General features: G+C 51.4%; 1 protein-coding gene across 1 annotated transcript in view; it reads right to left on the reverse strand.

Annotated features, from left to right (window-relative positions):
- TMEM132D (transmembrane protein 132D) overlaps window positions 1–24,881 on the reverse strand; it is a 559,986-nt gene that overhangs the window by 174,820 nt on the left and 360,285 nt on the right. The window contains 1 exon segment of the mRNA XM_058691494.1: window positions 4,001–4,184. Within this exon segment, the coding sequence (XP_058547477.1) occupies window positions 4,001–4,184 (184 nt within the window).

Here is a 24,881-nt window from a genome sequence, read left to right on the forward strand (position 1 = left end):
AAGCTTTCTGGATGAGCCTAAAACCCAGACTCCTGTTTTCCCCCCATCTTTCCTTCACACCCGTGCCCAATGCAGGGGAAAGTCCAATCACCTACCCACTAAGACGGACCTGGAAGTGTCCACCTTGCCATGTCTCCACTGTCCTGGCTGCAGTCTCCTGGGGCCGTCCAGGATGGCGTCAGTGTCTGTCCTTCCTTCTCCCACCGTCACATGCTTTTAGCTGGACACATGCCCTCTTGGGATGGAGCTCACTCTCGCCGCTCCCCCGCAGCTACAGGTGGTCACTCGGCTGAGTTCAGGGCTGGCGGGCTCGGGGCACAGGTGCTGTATTCAGGGACAGGCCGTCCTTGACGGAAAGGAACACATCCTCCCTCTGCCCCTCTGCCTATTCCTGCTGGCTGCCACAGGGACATGTTTGTTATTATTCTGAGGCTATGGGGAGGAGGTCAATAGCTTTGGGGATAGAGGGAGGCTATGTCCTAACTCCCTGGAGGCATCAGAGAACCCCCAGGCTGCTCACACTCTTACAGGACAGGTGAGGGACGAGTAAACGCCTAGCTCATTAGATCCGGGTTATTGGACAGCAGCCAGGGTGCAGGCCCTAACTCTCTCTGACATCTCTCTGGCTCTCCCAAATCTACTCTCCACCTACAGCCGGAGCATTCTTCTAAACACATACATCAGTCCATGTGACACCCTGCTGAGAGCCTTGCAGCGGCTCCAAATCACATTTGAAGATCCACCCCCTTGTTCTAGCTTATGAGCGCCCGGTGCCCACGATCTCAACCCAGAGCGCCTTCTCCTCACTCATCATGGTCCCAGTGAGCTGGCTCTCCTTCCGTTTCTCTAATATTTCAAGAACGTGTGATGCAGATGAATAGACGCATGAATATCAGATCTTCAACTATCTCGCAACGAACAAATGTTGAACAAAGACACAGTGGCAGTGAAATGAAGTGGCAAAACGACCGTGTGGTGAGGGCAATGTCTCTAGAAATGGCCAGAGTTCTTTTCCCAACCGAGTCAAAGGTAAAATGAAGCCCCCTTCTCAGGAAGGGGGACTCAGAACACTCCAAATATAAAAAACTGGGGAGTCAGGACCCTGAAGACTTCACCCTTAGCTCCAAAGGAAGATATTCCGAGATCACTGGTAAAACGTCATCAGACCAAAAGTGCTCTTACAATTCATTCAATTCGGCTCAAGAATCAGTGAGCACGTACACAGTGTCTACCACTCTTTTTATGCCATGAAATATGGCAGCCGGGGCCAAATCCCTTTCCAGGAAGAATTTACAACATTATTGTCAGGGCGCTGTCTACCCTTTGCATCCAGGGGTTAAATGAACAAAATAACAGCTACCGTTTATTGTACATTTGCTCTGGACTGGACACAGTTCCAAGCACTCCTGAGTTATCATTTTAGCCTCCTAATAGCCTATGAGTAAGTATTATCTCTTCTCCCCCTTTAGATGAGGAAACGGAGGCACCGTGAGTGAAATCAGCAGGTCTGCATAGCTAGCAAGTGGAGGCTCTGATTCCCTTATGTTATTTTGCTTCCTGGGGGTTTCCTAAAGATCAAGACAGAAAACACACACAGGTGCTCAAGATGAGTCTCCACTTCCTCAAGTGGAAATGAAGGAGGATTGTGACAAATATTGCACAAATAATCATTTTCGTCTTGTTTCCTTGCAACAGAGTTTAAGCAACGTGCCATGCTAAAACAGAGATTAACTAGCCTTCCTTCCAACGAGGTACGGCCATACGACTACGTGCCGATTGGATGTAAGCAGAAATACTGTGTCGGATCCTTCTTTCTTTTATTAAATTTTTTTTTTTTCAACGTTTTTTATTTATTTTTGGGACAGAGAGAGACAGAGCATGAACGGGGGAGGGGCAGAGAGAGAGGGAGACACAGAATCGGAAACAGGCTCCAGGCTCCGAGCCATCAGCCCAGAGCCTGACGCGGGGCTCGAACTCACGGACCGCGAGATCGTGACCTGGCTGAAGTCGGACGCTTAACCGACTGCGCCACCCAGGCGCCCCGGATCCTTCTTTCTTGAAAGCTCATTTTTTTGAGCTTCTTCACTTCTGACCTTTTCTGGTCTACCGAGCATGGATATGTTGTTGGCCAGCCCTCCGGCAACCATCTTGGACCCTAGGGTTACCGCGAGGATGGAAGTCACGCCCTCAAACCACCGAGGCAGAAAGAAAGAAGGAACGAGGCATGGGCCACCACACCGAAACCAGACCACTAACCTTAGGAGTTCCTTCACGTGAAAAAAGAAACGCGTCTGGATTTTAGCCACTACTGGCTGGGTCAGAGCAGGCTGGGTGGGCGAGGAGCCCTCCTGATTTCAAACAAATGCAATTCCTAAATGGCGAAAGGCACGACTAGGCCTTGGCTGTCTCATCACGCAATCGTACGGTACTACACCCATCGTAGCTAGACGGCGGGGTAAGATGAAATGGTCACAGACCAGCAGAGGCCCAAGAGGCGCCTTGTCGGAGTGGGGATTCATGCGTGTTACGGGGAACGGTGGGGCTGGGGATACGTGATGGGGGCGTCAGGGACACATGAGGCAGGAGAAACGCTGAGTGCGGGAAACGAACAGGACGCTAACCTACGCTGAGCAAAGCCACAGAAGCCGTGCTGAGTACTGCAAAGAGCTCATTTGATCAAAGGTGCTGCACAGGAGCAAATTCAAATAATTCCTTGTTCGAGATAAATGGTCTTGCCATCCCCAGTAATAGAACCACTCACTAATAGCCTAACCAAAGGAGTGCTACCCTCACACGTGGAAAGATACACCAAGGGAGGCTTAGCGCCTCCAAAAAAAAAACACACAAAACAAAGTTAAAAGGAGCCCTTATCAAGGACGTACCCCAAACTGTTACATTTCCTAACGAATGGCATAATAAGGAACCTGCCGTCACTAGGCAACTGTCCATGCTACCTTTTATCGAAAGATTGATTCCCAATGCTCTTTCTCTACGTATATAATAACACTTGTCGATATTTTCTAATAGATGGTGTGGAGGAGACACCAGGCAGGCAGTGGATAAGTCGACTCATGTTTTACATCCGACAGGAAAAGTAGTTTTTATAAACAGGGGAAAGCTCACATTATGGTCGGCAGACCAACATGCCCAAGCTTTTGCGCTGTGAAAATTCACGATTAAAAAAGGTATCGTTCCTCTGTAGGGGCTCCTGAAGAGTCCGAGGTACAGGCAGGGCTCTACGGGGCATGTGCGTGTTTCGCTTAGGGGAACGCGGAGGACGGGTGTTCCCACAGGCGGTGGACTGCGTGACACAGAAACCAGGGGCTGGTCCTTCCAAGGAGAAAAGCCCATCTCTGTTTCATGAACCCTAAAGAACACGTAGACAGACTCACCGTCTTTAATCTTTTCCAAATAGGTAACCTAAGAATGGAATACCATTAACTTCTTTCCTAGGTCGTGTTTCATTTACTTCTAACTAGCTGCCAACACGAACAGGTTGGCATTTCACATTCAAACTGGATTTATGGCTTCCCGGGAAAATCGGTAGCTCGTAAGAACTGAGAAGCCGGTGTGGCTTTCCTGCGTGGCTGACGCTAGCTGCAGCTTTGAGAGGGGGCAGGCGTCTGCCGTGCGACCTGCGACGTTCCCCTCACACTTGATCGATGTGGTCTCTGGGGGCAGATGTATTTGAGATTGTTAAAGTCTACACTGTATGATGGAAGCACATTTATTAAATGATCCATATTTTTCATATAATGAAGATCCAAATCTAATACCCGGAGTTTGATGATTTTGTAACTAATATTCTCAGAATATGATTTAGAGAGAACAAGTTTTGAGACTCAGCTTTGTGCAGCGGACTTCGCGGGTCAGGTCCCCCCGCCCCCCCACCCCCGGTTCCTGGTTCTCTGACAATTCCCCGCCAGGTGTGGGGGGGCAGCCTGGAGCCTTTCTTTCCCTTGGGTTCTGTATTAACAGCCCAAGGCAGGGACCTTCTTACCATGGCCAGCGGTATGACGCCCATCAAGTCCTTCGGACTCACGTAGATCTTGGATACGCCCAAGTCAGACGTGATGTCTCCTGGATACTCGACCTGCCACGTGACAAGCTGTGTGGCCGGCGGGTCACTGGGCTCCTCTATCTGTACGTCAACCTGCATGACTTCATCGGAGGCGTCATCCACACTAGAGAGAAGCAGAGAAGAGCAACGTTGAGAGACTGGCGAGTGGTGACGCTCAGCAGGCCCTGGGCCGCACCTGTCATTTCCGCACGTGTGTCCTCGTGCACGCGTGTGTGTTCCCATCGTCCCCGTGAAGGGCGTCTCAAGACGCAGCGTCAAAGAAACATGCCACGTCCACCGTGATTCGTGGCACCGGGCTGGTCTGAGACATCACCGCTCCCTGTGTTTGAGCAGGCGCTCAAGGAGAGTCATGAACAGCGGGCATTCCTTTTCCTAAATGCTTTCTCTCGCCTCATCCCCTCATCATCATTAGGATTCTTTCCCCCACTCCCCGAAATCTATAGGCTGCTTATATCGGACTTTCCAGAGCCACGGCCAGCCCGGAACTTTCAAGGTGTCCGAGGGAGAGAGACGTGGCTCTGCTATCTGGTGGGGGGTGGAGACAGAGCTGCACAGACACAGAAGTGAGGCAAGAACGGGAGGGTGAGGCCACGGGGGTCATGCTGATAGGCAGGAGAAGCAGCCGGATGTCGCTTGGGGATCGGAGTAATCGTAGCAATTATTAGTGTTTAGACATGTTTTTCGCCTGTAAACATGCATCTGGAAACGAACCAAGTGAGACTATCAGGGTGATCTTTGCCACTGTTTGTATCAGTTTAATTAACCGGCCACCTCCTCTGCCTCTTCACAGATTGCTTCCACAAAATGCCTGCTCTTGTATATCATGGGTGGAAGAAAGGCAGGGGTGGGGCCAGTCACTCCCTGAGGGAGGGAAGAGTGCAGAGGGTACAGGGAAGGACTGGCCGGGGAGGCAGCCACGAGAGATGCCTTTAAAGCCTCAGTGGCCAACGCAACTCTCACCTGTCAGATCCGTCTCCGAAGATTCGGATGTCACGTAATTGCAAAATGACCACTGACACCTGACACTCAGGACTCCAAGGTTTGTCCTCTTCTATACACAGAGCTACTGAAACATGGGTCTCACACCATCAGAGCCGAGAAGAAGCTCAGAGACAGATGGTGGGGCTTCCCGGGGGCTTTCTTCTCAAAGTAGGGGATGGGCTGGAATACTGGAATAGGGGGAGGCAGGGGGAAGAAAGGAGAAAGAGGAAGGGAGGAGGAGAAGGAAGAGGGGGAGGAGGGAAGAGGAGGAGGGGGAGGAAAAGGAGGGGGGGGTGAGAAGGAACAGAGGAGGGAGATCAAGGAGCCACCCCAGGAAAGGAAAGAGGCCAGACTGAACCCCAGAGGCTGACTTTCTCCTTGAGCAGCTCTAGCACAGAGCAGGGACAGGGACAGGGACAGGGACAGGAGCAGTGGCAGGGGCGGGGGAGGGGCAGGGACAAGAGTAGCGGCAGGGGGAGGGACAGGAGCAGTGGCAGGGGCGGGGGCGGGACAAGAGTAGCGGCAGGGGGAGGGACAGGAGCAGTGGCAGGGGCGGGGGAGGGGCAGGGACAAGAGTAGCGGCAGGGGGAGGGGCAGGGGCAGGGGCAGTGGCAGGAGTAGCTGCAGCGGACGGTGAGCGGTGATCAGGAAAAATATGGCACCGAGTATGGAAACCCCACAGGACTCCCTCCCTCCCGGCCTCTGCAAGAGAGTGTAACTCTGAGAAACGGTGGCTGTGATCAAGAGTCAGCCACCGCCTGGCTGGAGCCTCCCCCTGGCGTTTCCACGGGCAGAGGGATCCTGCGGTCAGGATGCTGAACACACCTTTCTGGGTTTGGGATTTACGAGAACTCTGGCGTCTCCTCCCCGTTCCTGAGACGGCGTGTCCTTCTTGCGGCCGTACTGAGCCCTGCCTTCTCCACCTACTCACGGGAGAGCGAGATCTACAGGACAGAATGTTCAGGGACCCCACGCCACAGCGGACACCTTACAGCGGAGCGGGGACCCTGCCGTATACACGGCTTTCTGTCCCGCATCCTCACAGGTGACCTAACGTCCAGCAAAACCCCGCAGTCCTCGCTTCCTTTGACACTGGATTTCACCGCTCCCACTGCCCGCACCCTCGCTTCCGGAGCCCACTCTACTCAGAAAAGCCTTTGTCAACCTCTCCACGGATGTAAATTCTTCCCATTGGGCAAGGGCTAGCCATAAAAGCAACACCGGGAACTTTAAAAGGACTCTACGTACTTCATTAGTTTTACTCATTCAGTAACCTTGCCCGGTTCTCTATAAAATTTATTTTCTCTTTTCCTTTTAGGTCCCTTGCCTGGCCGAGATGTGAAAGAAACATGGTCACTTTTGAGCGGACTCTCCTCTCTCTGATGTGGTGATAAAAACTCCCTTTGTTGGGAATTCTTAACCCGGGGACCACAGCAGACTCGTGGATTCTGAAACTGCGTGCAAATGTGTGTTTTTCTCGAACGATTCCTTGGCTTGCACGGGCTTCTCGGTGATTCTGATGCAGTCGGGCTTTGGGGCACGTTCCTGGTAGTTTCTCCTGTAAATTCTGCACATGGTGATCTAGCTTTAGACTAGCTCGTCCTGCGTGTCTTGGTGGGTCGGTGGAAATCTGAATTTTAATACCTTTTTTGCAAATAGTTAACGCGTGCGGGATTGCAGGACGCTTGCCTACTTGGCGATATTGACCGCTTCTTCGTGTTGAAGTGTAAAGCTAAGGACTGCACCTTTGCAGTTTGTGTGTTTAACCGTGAGTGTCCTGAAGAGGGGCCGATGCTTGCTTTGCACCAAGTCGTGCCCAGCGTGTCTGATGCCCGGTACTCATGAGAATGGACTCTACTGTGTTACAGGGCGTAAGCACAGTAGGTGATGTGAGCGCTCGTACAATCTGCCTAAAGCCATGGTCTTCGTCTTGCCTGTGCGTGAGCACTGCTGGGGGAGCTTTGTAAATAAACCGATGACCAGGCACCACTCTAGCTGAGTTTCTCTCTCTCTCTCTCTCTCTCCTTTTGTTCCTTCCTTCCACCTGTCCGTCTTTTTTATCCAGGCGACCCCACCACGCCACCAAGACTGTGAACAACTGACACAGGTGTAATTATGTGGATATTGGAGCTCTGGGAAATATTCTGGAAATGATGTGTTAGAAGTAAAATGCATTCAATTAGTGGACTTGGAAGGTATGCCTGGAAAAATCAGTGAAGGCACAGGGGAGCTGTGAAGAAGGTTTCAGATGCCCCTGAGCACAAGGGTGAGGAACGACAGGAAAAGAACGCCAGCCACGGAGGCGCAGGGGGTGGCGAAGCATGACGTGTCCAGACGCCACCCCTGCAGCCTCCCTCGTCCCCTGCCCCCCCCCCAGGCCAATCAAACACCGGGCAACAAGGATGCATTCCGTGCGTGAGCTCCACGCAAAGGGCGATACTGTGGAGTCGGGAAGGTTTTGCGTGGACACGCTCCGTGCGCCATCAGACTTGGGGACTTGCCAGCCTCTGGCCACGGGGACCACGTATGGTTTTAGTTTCTTCTGCCTGCGTGGGTGCTACCAGCAGAGGAAAGCCAAGAGGCCGCCTCTCTGTCCTGTCTTGCTTGCGGCTGATAAGTGGCAGGGAGCAGAGTGGGGACGCGGCCCCTCACCGCACGGGCACCTCAGATCCCTGCACGCTGGCTCCCTCCATCTGGGTTGGGAAGCCCCTTTCTGCAGCCTGTCCTCCTTCCAGAGATGAGCACGTCTCCCTGGCCTGGAGACTTCTTCCCATTCCTCCACAACCTTCCCTCACACGGTCGCTTTTGTGTGCTGGGTTCAAGATCTAAACCTTCTCGCTACGAAGACCTTGCTTCAAGCGGACAAAGGCACAGTTGGAGACTTCCCAACATTTAAGGGAAATGAAATGCCCTTTCAGATAACCAGGCTCTCAGGCATAGACGGTGACCACAACCCTCAGGGCCACACGGCTCAGAAACCCAAGAAAGAAAACGAAGCTTGAGGCTTTGCAAGACCACCTCAGCACATCCCGAGGCCAAAAAGGGCATCGTTTTCGAAAGAAAAAGTCTCGCTTTCGGATCGTCGCAGCTCTTTCCAGAGCGATGCAAACAACTAACCTTTACCAAGTAGCTCTCATGTCCCAAACACTGATTTTAAGGGCTTTTTACGTCTTATGGCATGCGTGTAGCCCTCACGGCGTACCAATACACAGCTGTGATTCACTGCCAGTTGCAGATGAAAAGCTAGGTTCAAGGAGATATTAGCAGGGTCGCCCCGCTGACAGCAGAAGGAACCGGGAGAGGTGAGTGGGCATGCCTACTCTTGATCTCCGTGTGCTGGGCTCCCCCACCTCGTTCTCTGGGGCAAGACAGGTGTGCTGAGCAGCGATGAAGATCCAGGAGGGCAATTCTCGGCCCCCGGGGGAAACACAGGTCAGTGCGCCACACCAGGAGACCAGATGCCTCAGACAAACCGGACAAGCAAAGCCGGCACACTTTTGTGACAAGAGAGTTGGACATCAGGCTGCCTTTAAAAAGGGTCCTCAGCCGACTTTCAGTTCCATGATGTGTCTACAAATCCAAGCAGAGATCTGGAAACGGGAGCTCTAGACAGGAGAGCCTACCCTCCATCGGAGGGAGGAGAAACCACATAGACACGGACCTGGTAGTAAGAGAATGATCTAGAAGGAAGCATCTGAGACGCAAGTCCACACGTGTCAATGCCTGAACTGCCAGCCCCCACGTGGGCACCTGGCTTCCGGCGTGAGCGTCCGGGGGAAGCTGGTGGGGTGAGGGGCGGGAGGAAGCCCAGAGATTCCATTTCCAAATAGGCTTTGCGACACGGTACTCTCAAAGATAACTGGGTGACATTTCTGAGATCAAAAGGAAAGCCGGAGAGAAGGTGAAGCTCGTGTCTAAGTGTCTGCGAACTTAGAAAATAATTTGAGATGCGCTCCCCGCCCCCCAACAATTCAGAACACTCCCCAGAGGTCATGGGAATGAGAGTCATTTACCACGGGGCGGAAATTACTTCCTCACCCCTTGTGTCGTTCCCACATGCTTCACCTCTGGCTGGTGAGCGCTGCTGTTCCTGACGACCCTGACCTGTGACTTTCCCCAGATACCTTTCTTTCTTGAGTGTCCAAAGCCACCCTGCCCACTCCAGAGTGTCCCCCCCCCCCCCCCGGGGTCGGGCTGGAGCTGCCCTCCACGTGCATGGGTTCTCCCTCTCTGTTCTCTTCCCCCTGTCTCCCGGGACACGTCCTTCCTAAATGGCTTGCACACAAGGCTTTGTCTTCCAGGGAAACTGAAGGGGGTTTTGAGGCAAGGAGAACACCAAAGGCGGCTGGCAGATGCTACGTGAGACAGCCTGGCAAGAGAAACGACGAAAGAGTGAAGGGGCAAAGGGGCCATCACACCGGGTCCTCGGCCTCGCCGGCTCCACTCGGAGGAATCCTCCAGACCCAGCCAACGGTGGCCCGCGGTGGCACGTTGGAGATCTGGGCCAGACGCAGACGCGGGGTTACCGGATGTCTCTCCCGAGCAGAGGAACCTCCTTCCCCCTCCCCTCCTCCACATCCCATTTTCCAGATTCAAATAAGGATATTACTCAAATTGTTTCTTCTTGGACATTATCGCCAGTATTCCAGTTTTCCATTACGGACGTCTTTTCTCCTAACTTTTTCATTAGCATTCTCAGAATAAAATCCTTTCATTAGGAAGTAAAATATGCATAGACCCTTTAATGTATGTACTTTGTAATGAGATTTTTGTCACCATAAATTTGTCTTCTCGTGTCCTCTGTTTCTACCTTATAATCCTCTCAGGTCTGCTAACCAGAGTCGTTCTGGAAAAGACAAATGGGAAAGTCACAGCTTGGACCACATCATGCTGTCTCCCCTCCTTTGACCTCAGGGCTTCCTTCCTCTCGTTCCCACACTCCCTCCACCCATCCAGGGAGAGGCCTTGGATTCCTGGTGCTTGTTGGATACTGTGATGGGTGATGGGGAAGCGGACGTAAAAGCTGGCTTTACGATCTTGGGGCGTCTGGGTGGCCCTGTCGGTTAAGCATCTCTTCAGTTTTAATTTTTTTGGAAAGTTTTTTACTTATTTATTTTGAGAGAAACAGACAGACAGAGACAGAGACAGAGAATCCCAAGCAGGCTCCACATTGACAGCAACAAACCCACTGTCGGGCTCCTACTCAAGAACCTTGAGATCATGACCTGAGCTAAAGTCAGATGCCTAACCTAACCGACTGAGCAGGCGCCTCAGCATCAGATTCTTGATTTCAGCTCAGGTCATGGTCTCACAATCGTGGGATAGAGCATCATGTCAGGCTCCGTGTGGAGCAAGGAGTCTGCTTGGGATTTCCTCTCTCATTCTCTCTCTCAAAATAAATAAATACTTAAAAAAACAAAAATAAAACTTTAGAAACAATAAAAGAACATTTATTTCAATGTGCAAATGCTTGGGGACGTCTTCAGTGGGTGACATTATCAGGTAGTCAAATATTTATTTCCACCGAAGATGAATAAATTTGGAATTAAGTGTTGATCTGAGACTGTTCTACATTAAGAAGAACAGGAGAGGGGCGCCTGGGTGGCTCAGTAGGTTGAGCGACCAACTTCGGCTCAGATCATGATCTCACGGTTTGTGAGTTCGAGCCCCGCGTCGGGCTCTATGCTGACAGCTCGGAGCCCGGAGCCTGTTTCGGATTCTGTGTCTCCCTCTCTCTCTGCCCCTCCCCCACTCATGCTCTGTCTCTGTCTCAGAAATAAATAAACATTTAAAAAAAATTAAAAAAAAAACATATTAAAGAAAAACAGGAGAATCAAAGAGACAGGTGTATGCACCGGCCCTGGAGTAAATCCTGCAATTAGGAGAATAAGTCATAGACCAGATTTATGTGTATAAGGTAATAACGAAAGTACAAGATGATCTTAATTGACCTAGGAAAAGTAGGCTAAGCCAAGTTATAGATTGTTGTAAAGGGGGGAAGTGACAAAAAAGGGACACTCTCTGAGATGAGTTGAGCTAGGAGTCCTACAGGAGTGTCCACGGGACGTCAGAATGCCGAACAGGGTAAGGAGCCAAATGCTTCCTTGTGTGGAGCCACGCCCCACACGGCAGGACGTCTGCCATCCTGGGCCCTGCCCAAACTCCAGTGACAGTGACAGCCAAACCATGCCCTGTGCGCCCCAAAGAGAAGCACAGCCCCGCCGTGGGTCCGAGACCCCTAGGCACCCTTCTCTGAATCGGGCGGGGTTCCGGTGCTCGCTGTCAGCCACACCCCTGTTTTCAGCAATCAATGAGCTCCTCTAGGTCAAGCTCTGAGAGCGGGGTCAATCGGACGAAGGTGGGGGCAGAGAGAACAAAGGTGGGGACACTTGTCAAGGCACCGGTGCTTCGGAAGGGGGGGAGGGAGGCAGGCAGCGATTATTTGCTCTTTCCACAGGGGAAGGTGGGAGAGCCCCCCTGAAATCTGTGACCACACCCACCCTCTATCTGATCGCCCGGTTTGGGTTCCTGACCAGGGGATGCTGGTGGGTCTGCAGTGGGAAAGGGGAAGGAGGGCTCTTCAAATCAGCCCACAGATAGGTGGTGGTCAGGAGGTCGACCCAAGAAGGGACGAGGCCTCCTGGGAAACATGGCCACCGTCTTCCTGACCAAGCAATTCCCGATCTGTACCTGGATGCTTCCCACGGCGCAATCACGGCTCTTTTGTAACTTGTTCTGATGACAGAGGTGCCTCGTAGAGCCCGTGTGTCAGCATGTGGCTATTCCCTGGAGGGGCTCACCGCTGGGGTCCGATATGGGGGCTCTAGGGGTCCGGCAGTCAACCCATGAATGAACGTGCCCTTGTCTAGAAACACAAGTGACGCTTCCTGTGCTCAGGGCATCCTGGGGCACATCGGGACATCCGCACCTGCTGAGGCAGCCGTGGAGTCCTTCTCATCTAAGTGAGAGTCCGCCGAACTGTCTTAAGCAAAGGTTCATGGCTTGAAAACATCACCGTGAGTGTCCCGTGGAGAAGGGACCAGAGGTGGACCAGAGACGATGTGGGCAGACCAGGCAGACGCGAGAGAAACAGGGCCGTAGGGGAGACACATCTGGGCTCGCGGACAGCGGGGGAAATCTGCGGGCTGACTCTGGTGGCGTGTGCACGAACTTCTGTTCTGTTCTGCTGACGGTCAAGGTCTTCCAGCCCCACGACCACCTCCACTGGCTACCACCCACTCCTGCCGATGTGCAAGGAACAGACACACCACTGACGTAGTCACCGTTCCCGAGAACCACAGAGCCGCCGAAGCAAATGGCCCACCTGTCCCGGCAGCAAGTAAGGGTACGATTACCCCCTAAAAGCAGAGAAGATACCTGAATAACCATGGGGGGCTCCCTGCATCTGAACAGGGTGATGTGACATGCCGTTGACAGAAGACGACGATCTCTCCTCACTGAACATTTGCATCCTAAGCGTCCCTCACAGAGGTCACTGTGGACTGCCATTCATACACACGACATAATGGCACGCAGATGCCACCGGGATATGTCCCGTCTTGGAAAGGACGTCATACTTAATAAAACCCGTGAATGGAATCTTGGCGACAGCCGCTGGGGCTGTCTGATTCATGCCTAAAAGGACTGACAAACCAGGACGTGGCAGAGTCAAACAAGTTAGCGTTTGAAAGAGAGAAAAGGGACAAGGGACAATGAGGAGACAGGCACTTTGGAAACACAGGATGCCACTCACCAAAGCGCAAGATAAGCCTTCGAGGCAATTTCATGAAAATCTAGGTTACTTTTTCGAAACTGACCAAAACTGAGGGTTTTTTCTGAAAGGTGACCTCTCCCTCCCAACCAGTACTGATTTCCATCTTTTTCTGAGAATAAAGCCATTGTTACAACTTTTGCATGTTTAAGGTGAAGTCACCTGATATTTTGTGTTAAGCTTCATTTGTAAAAAGTAGGTTCCTAATCAAGCTTCATTTATAGTGACTTTCACTATGATGCAGCAGCCTCTATTTTACAGGTTGACTTTATTTTTTTTTAACTTTTTTAATGTTTTATTTATTTTTGAGAGAGAGACACAGAGTGCAAGTCGGGGAGGGGCAGAGAGAGAGAGGGAGACACAGAATCCCAAGCAGGCTCCAGGCTCCGAGCTGTCGGCACAGAGCCCGACGCGGGGCCCAAAACTCGTGAACCACGAGATCATGACCTGAGCCAAAGTCGTAAGCTTAACCGACCCAGCCAGGCAGGCACCCCCAGATTGACTTTAAACGCTCTTTAAAGCATGCCTATTAGCTCAGTTAAAAAGGGCTTCCAACATTTCAAAGTAAAAGGGAGGCAGCCGTTGCGGGGGATGGGGAATCAGAAGCCCCAAAGGTCTTCAATCAGAAACTGGAAAGAAAAGCAAATCCCATTGAAAGTGAAATGACCTTGAAGTGTCCTGGAGCTGCCCCCACTCACCTCCCCCCCATCTGAGGGTGTCTCCCGGACGGGAGCTACAATGGCTGCTGCAAACATAGGAAAAAAAAGAGTAAAGCGACTTTTGTCTCCACATCGTGACGTTTTCCTGAGCATACTCAGAGACGGAGAGCTATTTTCTTTGTATCTATTTCTTTGGGTTGGGAGTTTTTTACTTAAAAAAAATCCAATTTGTACGCCACAGACACATTAGCATTCTTGCCTGGGCTGCTGACTCTTCGAGATTGAGATCACGTCTTGGCTGCATGAGCAGGTAACTACGATGCCATACAGTCTTTCTGCTCAGTGTCTCTGGCGAAGCCGGGCTGTGACTTGGGCAGGACACCAGGGTCACAGTCACAGAGCGGGGTGGAGCCGGAAGGGAGGCGAGCGAACCGATTATATACAATTAGCTCCCGTCTCCCCTTTGGGGACTGGGGAACGGTCTGTCTTTGAAGCACCTTCCGCCTTCGACGTCCAACTGACAACTGTACCCGGGACGGCATGTCCCCCTAGACCTTGCCCTGGAGGATTGTTACGCTAAAAAGCTTTCCTCGGCTACATCTGGGAACTCAGTGCTGCTCCCTTCTTCCACTCCCACTCCCTTCGTTCTTACTTGTTTGTTTAAGAGAGAACGTACTAAGAGGGGGTCTCTGTTCAGACCGCACGTCGGCAGGCTCCATCAGGAGACAGATCAGAGGAAGACAGTTTGGAATGAAATTCTTGGTGTCCCGATGAGGGATTTTCGTGCCTCATCACAGGGGAAGTGCGTTCTTCTTCATCTGGCCACAATGTCTTGAAGCTGAACTGCCGGGGTAGAAGGAAGGTTCCACATGCATTTGAAAACGCGAACAGGATTATTCAGGGAGAGTGACAATCACTGTTCACTCCACTAATGGTTTTCTGACATGACAAACACAAGCCCTGAGAGGCTCGGATGCTCGACTCCTTTGCGATAAAAAAGAATTCAAACATGTGTCTAGCTGATTCCTCGTACGAAAGAGAGGACTCTGTTTCTCGAGGCTTAGCTGGTAAACTGCCATGCAAACAAGCCACGCCGTGTCCTACGATCAATATGTAACTGCTGCCTTCAAGTGCTCAGGGTCTGAGGCTGAGGAATTAATTTGCTGGTTGAGGTTAATAGAATGTCAATTAATTTCTTGGTGTAGATGTCAATACGTTCTGGTAAGCCTTGTGATTTAAATATAATTAAAGATAAACTTTAAGTCAATGTTGCCTTTTTGGATTTGGGCATGATGGGTGACTTACTAAAATCTCCCCAAGCTGCAGGGAGGAAGGATTTCGGCAGGAGGTTCGATCTTCTCGTACGAGCAGTGAGGTATGTTTGTTATCGGTGTCACGTGAGGAAACGGAACCGACTGTGTCTTATTTTACCTATGGCTTCATAGGTTCGGACGGCTCTTACCCAACGGCCTCGTAACAGTTCATGCCACGCACTGGGAGTTTACCAGCCTAGAGGGCCATTTGGTCACCACGAACACACTCTAGTTCAGACAGCGGCTACAGGCCGCGACACAGAGTGGCTGAGACAACGGACTTGGCACTGACTTGCCCCCAGGAGGGAATCCGGACTTGGCACGACTTATGTTATCCAACACCTCATCTCCCGAAGCCTCAAGGTTCTGCAGCCACAAAACGGTCAACAATCACAGCCATCTCTGTGTCCACGTGATCTCCTTTAATCATCATTGCCAGGGCTAGGACTATCTCAAACATCTGTGAAGGCTGTGCACCGCACACCTCAAGGATGGCCCACTCTGAGTGTGTGAATGATGCACCCAGAATTGTTCAGTGCACCCCCTGTACACCACACTCAGAGGCCTGACCACCATCAAAAGACATAGTCGTGATTGACTGATTAATCACTTATTCACGGGGGTAATTCTCTAAGCGCGGAGTGAATGAGTGCTCGGAGGACAGGAACTATTCCTTCCTCCCTCCTTTCCTTCCAACCGTTCCTCCTACTCAACCTTGCAACCCTCCCCCCGCCATGTTCTAGATTCTCAGGAGATGAGTATTCAACAACAGAGTGAGTCAGTGACTGTGTGGCCGGTGTTGGATGTACTCAAAATCCATTCTTCCCTTTCTCCTTTCTGACAGAGCCCAGTTTGGTCAAGTTGGCAATACGTGCCCCTTGCCAACAAGAAGCAAATGACTGGGAAGCTACTGGCCAATGAGACGTAAGCAGAAATCTGTTCTGTAAGGATTCTGGGAAACAAGGTTTTCCCTTGGTAAAGAGACACGGTTTCAGAGGGCATGTGCTTCTGACCCTCCTTCCTTTCTCTTTCCTGCCTGGAATATTGATGTGATGCCTGGATGTGCAGCAGCTATATTGTGATGGTGGCACATCAGGAAGATAGGAGACAAAGACCCCATTGCCTCATTTCGTGATTATATCAGCCATGGAGTACCTACATGCATCTTTTTTCTGTTTGGGATACACAAACCGTCATGTTTTAAAGGTCACTACATTTGGTCTTTTGTTCCATGCAGCTGAACGCTACCTTAACGGAGCAGAGAGGATCCACACCTCTTGCTGTGATGTCTGTGTGAAGGTCTGCTAGGAGACAGGAAACAAAGCCAGGACAAGTGATGCCCATCGCCAATCTCCCTCATCAATAACCCACCTTTTAGAAATTTAACTTAATAAAAATATCTGTTTCTCAAGTTCGGTTTGTTTTGTTTTTGTTTTTTTTTTAAATTCAGGTATCAGTTCCACGGTCTTCCCAATTCTGAGTGAGTCCTGCCAGGTGTCTTACATAGAAAACGGATGGAATTCAGTTGTTGGAACACTAATCTTCGTTAGAATGCTTGAGAATACATACAATCATAAAATTACACCATTACATTTAAGTGCTCACTGGTAGCTAGCACCCGTCTGTCATTTATTCTTTAAACATCCCATCTAGCTGTTGAGAGGCAGCTTGGAGAATATCTTAGTAGTTGGGGCTCTAAGGGATAATTTGCAAATATTGCTGCATGGAGAGGTGACATGAGATGTGTCAACGGAATTTTCCAGCCATACAGAATGTAGATGAGAGCCATGAATAGTCATCTTAAGCTACAGACACAGAAAGGGAGGGGAGAGACTTCTATTATGAAGAGATCAAAGCCAGGTGAGACCAAGTAATTTTGGTGCCCTTGTTAGCTCCCTTTATCCTTTGACACTTCTAAGGCTATAATACCAGGGACAAGAGCCTCACCTTCAGACAGGCCAAGCGCAGAGTGAGGAGAGCAGCCCACGGAAGGAAAACAGCAGTGGTGGGGTCTGTGGCTAACTGAGAAGGTTTACCATCCCTCATGGGACTGTCCCCACCCAGCTCTCACCTGTTGTTCTGGGAAGTATTGAGAGCTGTTCTCAATTTGCCCCCAACACCTCCATTTTTTTTTTTTTTTTATTAATTGAAAGCTCCTGATTGTCAAACATTGACAATTAATTCAAAGTTTCTTAAAGCCACCAGGAAGCCCAAATAAAGGTGTCTTTAGGCCAGACGTGGCACAAAGTCCCTTGGGTTTGCAGTGATGATGGTGATGTTGGTGATAACGGTGATGATGTGGAAGGGATGATAATGATAATGGGGCATTGACTGGAACTGGGGAGATACCCATGTCTCTTCCTATCTCTACGTATCTGTTAAACCTGGCTCAGTGTGTGAGGATAACGAGCAACATTTAACAACTCATCTGCCCTTTGCTTTTCATGTCACAGTAATGAATGGCAAGGCACGTGCTGGGGGCAACATGCATTCTGCAGCCTAGACCCTGACTGCATCCAAGTGTTAGTTCCTGTGTGGGCCAGTATTCATTGGTCAGTCTGAGCATAGGATACCAGTTATCCTTCAGCTGCTAACAAGAAAGGGAGGGCTAGTGCAGTCAGCCCCTAGTGCAGTCAGTGCCAAAGTCAGTCCCTTTGGCGGCAGGGACGATTTGCCATTGGTTGCTGCCATTGGACGATGTCACTCGGCAGAAGGGGCATGTAGAGAAGAATCCATTACCGCGTTTGATTTGTTCCTATGTCATATCTCACATATTTCCTTCAACGAAGAACAAGTATGGTCCGTTGAATAATGACCCCGAAGATGTCCACGGGTCTAACTGACAGAAAATGCGAATGCTACCTTCCACGGCCGAAGGGATGTTGCAGTTATGATTAAGTATCTCGAGATGGGGTGATTTTTCCAGCTGGGCCCTAAGTGTTATCTCAAGTGTCCTTGTAAGAAGGAGATTTCACCCCAGGAGAGAGGAGGCCAGGTGACGATCCCAGAAACAGAAATTAGGAGGATCTGCTTTAAAACGGAAGGAGGGGCTACAACCCACAGAACACACGTGGCCTCTAGAAGCTTGAAAAGACAAGGAAACAGATTCTCCATCACAGCCGTCAGACGGGCTTAGCTCGGCCAGCACCCAGTGAAAATGCTTTGAGACTTCTGACTTCCAGCACTGCAGGGGCATAAAGGGGTCATGCTTTAAGCCACAAGGTTTATGGTAATCGGTTCCAGAGGCCACGGGAAACAAATACAGCCAAGGACTCGGTCCTTGTTAGAAAGAGCAACTTACTAGGGGAACATGCTATTTCAAAGACCGAGAAAGTCAGATGCCAAGTTTCACAGTCGACACACGTGTGTCGCTCCGAAGTTCATGTTGAAACCTAGATGGTGTCAGGAGGCAGGGCTTTGGGGAGGTGATGAGGTCACAATAATGGTGTCCCATGATGGGATTAGTGCCCTTACAAAGGAGACCCCGGAGAGCTCCCTCCCCTTCTCCTGGTGTGAGGGCACTGCGAGAAGATGTCTGTGAGCCAGAAATCCACCCAAACCAGACACGGAATCTGCAGGTGCCTTGATCTTGGACTTCAGCTTCCAGGGCTGTTGCTTATAAGCCCCCCCCATTGGTGGTATCACAGCAGGAGACAAGGAACCACGCTTTTATGTAGATACAGTGTTTGGATGCTGAGCATCTGAAACGGGGACTGCAGAGCGGGACTCAACACCATCACTTACATGAACAAATTCTTCCAGCCTGATCTATGACCCCTCCCCCACCTCACGTTTCGAGCCCCATTCCAATAACAAATGTACTCAAAAGATCAAAGTTTGGGTCCTTGCTCCGAGCTTCACAAATATGTAAAAAGAGAGAAAGAAAAGAAGAAGAAAGGGGCAAAAAGCAGGTAGGGAACTTCTTGGTATTGAATAAACACGCACTTCCTGTTTCCTGCCAGTGTCATCTGGGTTGCATGTACATTACATCTAGAAGGCAAAGACCCTGCTCAACCCTAAGGACTTCAAGACGTGACATTAAGCCAAGCCGTCCGAGGAAGCGGCGGCGAGGCAGGCCAGGCAGAGGCCACAGGCACTCGGTGCTTCTGGGAGAAACGGATGAGCGTCCTGGCTTTTAAATTTCAGACGCCTCGGGCCTTAGGGAAATATAAAGATAACAAATAAATAAAGGAAATAAAGATGTAAGCATTTAGAAGAATAAAAAAGGACGCGTAGGGAAGCATTCCCAGCCCTCCCCAGAGAACGGTCAGATGTGCTGCCTCAGTCCGCTCGGCTCGGGCTGCCAAACAGAAGCCACAGCCTCCGGGCTTACACAGCAGAGATCCGTCCTTCCGGTTCCCAGGTCTGCAAGTCTAGATCGGGCTGCCGTGGGGTGAGGTTCTGATGAGAGCGCATGTCTGGCTTGCGGACGGCCACCTTCCCTGTGTGTCCAGATGTGGCGGGGAGAGAGAGAGAGACAGAGACAGAGAGACAGAGATCTTCTCTCCTTTCTCCCCTACTGGGTTAGGGCCTCACCCTTACAGCCTCATTTAATTGCCTCCTAAAAGCCGGTCTCCAAATACAGTCACAGTGGCAGTTAGGGCTTGGGCACATGAATTCTGGAGGGAATCAATCCAGTCCAGAGCACATGCCCTGGGCTGGAGGAGGGGATTCAGAGACGGTAAGAACAGGTCTCCGGGTGAGAAGTAAGGGGCCAGAGCCGAAGAGAACAGGGGAGGGAGCTGAGTCACAGCACAGACTCCCAAGGCTTGCTTCGAGAAAGCCAAAGCATCCCCAGGACCCGAGGCCCACGCTGGCCACTGTCAGGTTGTGCGAGACTCTTTCCCTTTGGCAACCACAGAACAAGGGCTGACGAATGACAGCATGACAGCAACTTTTGCCCCAAGACTGCTCACTACAGTTTGGCTGATGGCATGTGAACAGTATTTCAGGAGGCCTGGAAGGAAGAGGCTGGGTGCCCGCAAGGCAGCGGTGATGTAGAATATAACGCTCCCCAAACTATACTTGGGTGTGGCTTAAGATCAGTCCTCGGGGGACCACCCGCCCCCCCCACCTCCCCGAGCCGAGAGACTGCTCCAGCTCCCGGACAACACAGTGATCCCCCCCGGCACACCCCCTCCCTGGACCACCCTTGCTCGGGGCCCGGCCCTCCTCTGACCGTTCAGATTCACCGGGCCCTTGCAGGCCGACCAGAGGGAATTTTGGTGATGGAAACCTTGGGGAGCCTGATTCCATTTCCTCACATCATATCTGCCACAGTAAATACAGCAGGCATTTAACCACTTTATGTAGAGTAGATAATAAATTCGACATCTCGCGCGTTATGCTGAACCTTATAATAACTCAATAAATTATTCAGTACAGCCGTCAGTAAACACAGAGCAATTTACAAATAGCCCAGTCACGAGATATTGTGATTCAGGCTCAACATCTGTACCTCGTGTGTACACTACAGGCTCAACACTGGAGTCAGTGTAGAACAGAGGTTTACGACGTCGGTGACATTTGGGGACGTCAGGCAAGACCATTAACAAGGTCCCGCCTCCCAGAGATTTGAATTTAATTCCCCTGAGGTGTGCTAGGAATGCCTGTGGTTTCTCCGTTTTTTTTTTGTTTTTTGTTTTTTAATTCCTTGCATGGTTCGAATGTTGCGAACACCATTTTTGAGCTGCAAGGAAATCCAACTGTTTGGGGGCACTTGATCCTATGAGGTTTGGGGAGCAGGTGTGGAGAAGGCACCAGTGAAATCAGTTGTCCTCAACCTGCACAGCACGACACAATCGCCCGGAGCAGCTGTAACTATGGCTCGGCCTGGGTCCCAAGCTCATTCTGATTCCACGGGTGTGGGATGCCGTCTGGACATCTGGGTTGCAAAGGCATCCAGGTTATGGCAGCACAGAACCCCTCCAAACTGGTCCTCCGTGTGCTCAGCGTGTTAGGATCGCCTGGGAGTTTTACAAACGGATGTCTGAGGCCAAGCCCCAGAAGCTCAGATTTTCAATTGAGCTGGGGTACAGCCTGGGCACTGATTGTTTTCAAAGCTTCCCGGAGCCTTCTACAAGCACCCAGAAGTGGGAGCTACTGTTTTAGACATTTTCGGGTGGACACGGCCGGAATAGGGAGAAAATGTGATCGTGTGGTCCCAGAGGTGAATGTGGATGTCAGGATGCTGAAAATCCCCATGCGAATAAATGTGTCACGATTGTGGGCATTATAACAAAAGCAAGGTGCCATCTGAAGGGGCTCTGGCCTTTCAAACCGTCTCCCTGTCACCCCCACCCCCCACCAGCCAGCAGGTTGATGGCACCACAGACTCGTGTTTCTGTTTGTCCCCAGGCCCCTCCCTGCTCATCTGCCGTTATACCGAGAGATCTGCGTGCAGAGCCATGTAGAAGTTTCACTGGGAAGGCTCTAAGGAGATACACCCTTAGGGGAGTGAGGAGGAATGACAGGGAGAGGGACACCTGACTGATCCAACAGGCAGCTCCAGGGCTGGGTGAGCAACGAGGCTTCCTGCCCCTGCCTCAGCCGGGTTCTGCCAGGGACCATCTCCAGAAGGGGAGTAGCTGGGACGGAACAGTGTCTCCTGGGCATCGGGAATTAGTTCTGCCTGGTGCCCAAGGAGAGGGGACCCAGATCAGGCCAAACATCGAGATTAGAGGATAGTCTATACTGTTCTCAAAAGAACTGAAGGGAACAGCAGAATGTCACTGGAAGCAGGAAGGATGATAGGTGGAAGGAGCCAGTAGCTTCCCACATACAACAGACATCTACTGGCTGCCTATGATGAACAGAAACTGTGCCCCACAACTGGGTGGCAGGTGAATGAAAGACGTGCCCCCTGCAGGGGGTGTGCTATTTTCTCGGCCCCCACCCTTCATTCTTCTAACTGCACCTTCACAGCATTTTGAAGGGGGCCTCCCCTCCCCACCCTGTGCCCAAATGTCCCGGTCCCTGGTCAATCCCCAGCACCTGTGGCTCTCGGTCACAGGGGTCTGCTCACAGGGGTGCAGCACACTCACTTAATTCTTTTTTAACGTTTATTCATTTTTGAGAGACAGAGAGAGACAGAGCATGAGTGGGGGAGGGACAGAGAGAGAAGGAGACAGGCTCTGAAGCAGGCTCCAGGCTCCGAGCCGTCAGCACAGCCCGACGTGGGTCTCAAACTCACAAACCGCGAGATCATGGCCTGAGCCAAAGTCGGACGCTCAACCGACTGAGCCACCCAGGTGCCCCTTGATTATAAATTTTTAAAACATTTTTTTAACGTTTATTCCTTTTTTGATAGACAGAGTGTGAGTGGGGGAGGGGCAGAGAGAGGGGGAGACACAGAATCCGAAGCAGGCTCCAGGCTCCGAGCTGTCGGCACAGAGCCCGACGCGGGGCTCGAATGCACCATCTGAGATCGTGACCACGGCGCACTCATTTAAATAGATCCACTTACATTTACGGAGCACCCACGAGGCCAGCAATGCTCCAGGCACAGGGGCTAAATCCGTGGGCAAAGTGGATAGAGCCCCTGTGTTCAGGTGCTCACGATATTGGGAGGTGCGTAACAGTGAACAAGCAAGAACAATTGAAAAACAAACAAACAGGGGTGCCTGGGTGGCTTCATCGGTTGAGCATCTGACTCGGTTTCGGCTCAGGTCGTGATCCCAGGGTCGTGAGATCAACCCCACCCTGGGCTCTGCAGCCAAAGTACGGAGCCTCCTTGGGATGCCCTCTGTCCCCGCCCCTCCCCTGCTCTCTCTAAAAAAAATGATAACAAGATTCTCTCTCTCCCTCTCTCTCAGAATAAATAAATAAGTAACTAAAAACAAATAAAAATATGATGACTGGTAATGTTCAGGGTGGATGCTGGTGTTCGTCTCACCCCTTGGGACACCTGTCCCGGGTGTGCCTCGAGGCGGGGCCCAAGGGGTTGGTCAGCTCCGAGAGGCCCACCCAGCTCCGGAGCTGCCTGTCGGATTAGCGTGAACCGCGGCGGATGGGAGGTCAGCTGTCCCCCTCCCCAGGCCTCCCGCTTCTCTTCCTCACAGGCGCATCTCCCAAAAGTCTCCCCAGTGAAACATCTGTACCCAACTCTTCCTCTCAGAGACTGTTTCCAGGGAACCCAACCTAAGAAGAAAGCTCTAAAGCAAAGCAAACACAGCAGAGGGAAGGGATGGAAGGTCCACGTGTCACGGGGTGGCTGGAGAAGGCGTTAGGGCCGAAATACATCCCCGGACACACACGGGCTGGAGTCCTGACCCCTGGGACCTCAGAATGAGACCGCGTGGGGAGACACGGCCTTTCAAGAACCAATCCAGGTGTCATGGGGTCACTTGGGCCTTCTTGAGCCTGTAGGACTGGTGTCCTTAAGAAAAAGGAGACCAGAGGGGCATGTGGGTGGCTCCGGTCATGACCTCACAGTTCGTGAGTTCAGGCCCCGCATCGGACTCTGTGTGGGCAGCTCAGAGTCTGGAGCCTGCTTTGGATTCTGTGTCTCCTTTTCTCTCTAACCATCCCTCACTTGTGGTCTGATTCTCTCTCTCTCTCAAAACTAAATAAGAAACGTGAAAAAAATCTAAAAAAGAAAGAGGAGACCAGGAATTAGAATGACACACAGGGAAGACCGTGTGAAGACAGAATATGGCCATCTGCACGCCAAGGAGAGCGGCCTCAGACAAGACCAAACTTGCTGTGGGCACCCCAGCAAATTGGTACAGAAGGTTCTCTGGAGGCGGACGCTTCACACAAGGAGGCATCACTCAAGCGAGGTCATGAGCCACGGGGCATGTTGGAGGACAGCGTTCCTCGTCAGGAGAAGGGCAGATAGCTCCGTTCTCGGTCCATACTGGGGAACGTTTAAAGGAACAGCAGCAGAAAAATTAAATACTCTTCCTAATCGTTGTGATATTGCCAAGGGCGTGGTCTTCCATGTGGCACCGAGTCCCTTCTGTGAGGATGCACAGAATTCCATCCAGGTCCTGCCCCCCGGGAGACACCGTGCTTCTCCCCGGGAACCAGAATGGCCACTTTGCAGCTGCTCGGTATCTTTTCCGCGATGGCATTCTTGCTCCGGCTAAAGGCCGGAACTTTGAGAGAGGCACCTGGTCTACGGTCTGCGACTGTACAGAGCCACACGGTACAAATGCTAACTGGACTTTCCTATTTCCATCCACAGTCTCCTTTCATGCATTTTTTAAAAGCTTTTATTTATCTATTTTGAGAGAGAGAGAGAGAGAGAGAGAGAGAGAGAGAGAAAGCGTGCGTGGGAGGGGAGGGGCAGAGAGCGAGGAAGACAGAGAATCCCAAGCAGACTCTGTGCCATCATCACAGACCCCTCCTGGGGGCTCGATCTCAAGACCATGAGCTCATGACCTGAGCTGAAATCAAGAGTCGGACGCTCAAGCAGCTGAGCCACCCAGGAGCTCCTTATTTTCATGTGTCCTGTGGGTAAGTCTGGTGATCAAGCCACGCTACGTCCTATGCAGAATGAAGGAGGTGTAAACACATTGAGCATCAAGTCCAACTACTGTCTGTATGCCTGTTAATGACGTTTCCCAATCGCCACGGACTTGTTGCTTTTTCAAAGGCTGTATCCAAACGATTGTTTTCTCAAAGTGAAGCTTCAAACCATACTGGAGAACAATTAGGGGCTGCGCGCCTCAAGAGGTCTTTTAATGACAGGACGTGGGGACGTGTGCAAGGTGAGGGCAGGCACACGACGAGTCCGCTCTTGCGGAGGCAGCGAGCCCGGCCTGCGTCTCACGCGCACGTCCCCACGTTGATCAAAGCCAGGCTGCTTTGAGCTCTCCAGCCTCTGGGAACGTGCCTGCCACCCAGCACTCTCGGAGCTAATTGAAAGCCGTGGTCAGGCTGTGTTCTGAAACGCAGACCCTTTCAAGGCCCTCAATAGCGGGGAGTAGATTTTTCAGGAGCTAATCAAAGGTTTGGGAGGAACCCGAGATGAGTAATTTCACGAGGCAGCTGAAGCGGAATTAAATACTGGGGTCTCTCCGGGCTCTGCCGGCTCCCTCTCAGGCCCCGAAGCAAAGCCGGCTCTCGGCACA

This window comes from Neofelis nebulosa, chromosome 11 (assembly GCF_028018385.1).
Source record: "Neofelis nebulosa isolate mNeoNeb1 chromosome 11, mNeoNeb1.pri, whole genome shotgun sequence".
In the NCBI taxonomy this organism is placed as follows: domain Eukaryota; kingdom Metazoa; phylum Chordata; class Mammalia; order Carnivora; family Felidae; genus Neofelis; species Neofelis nebulosa.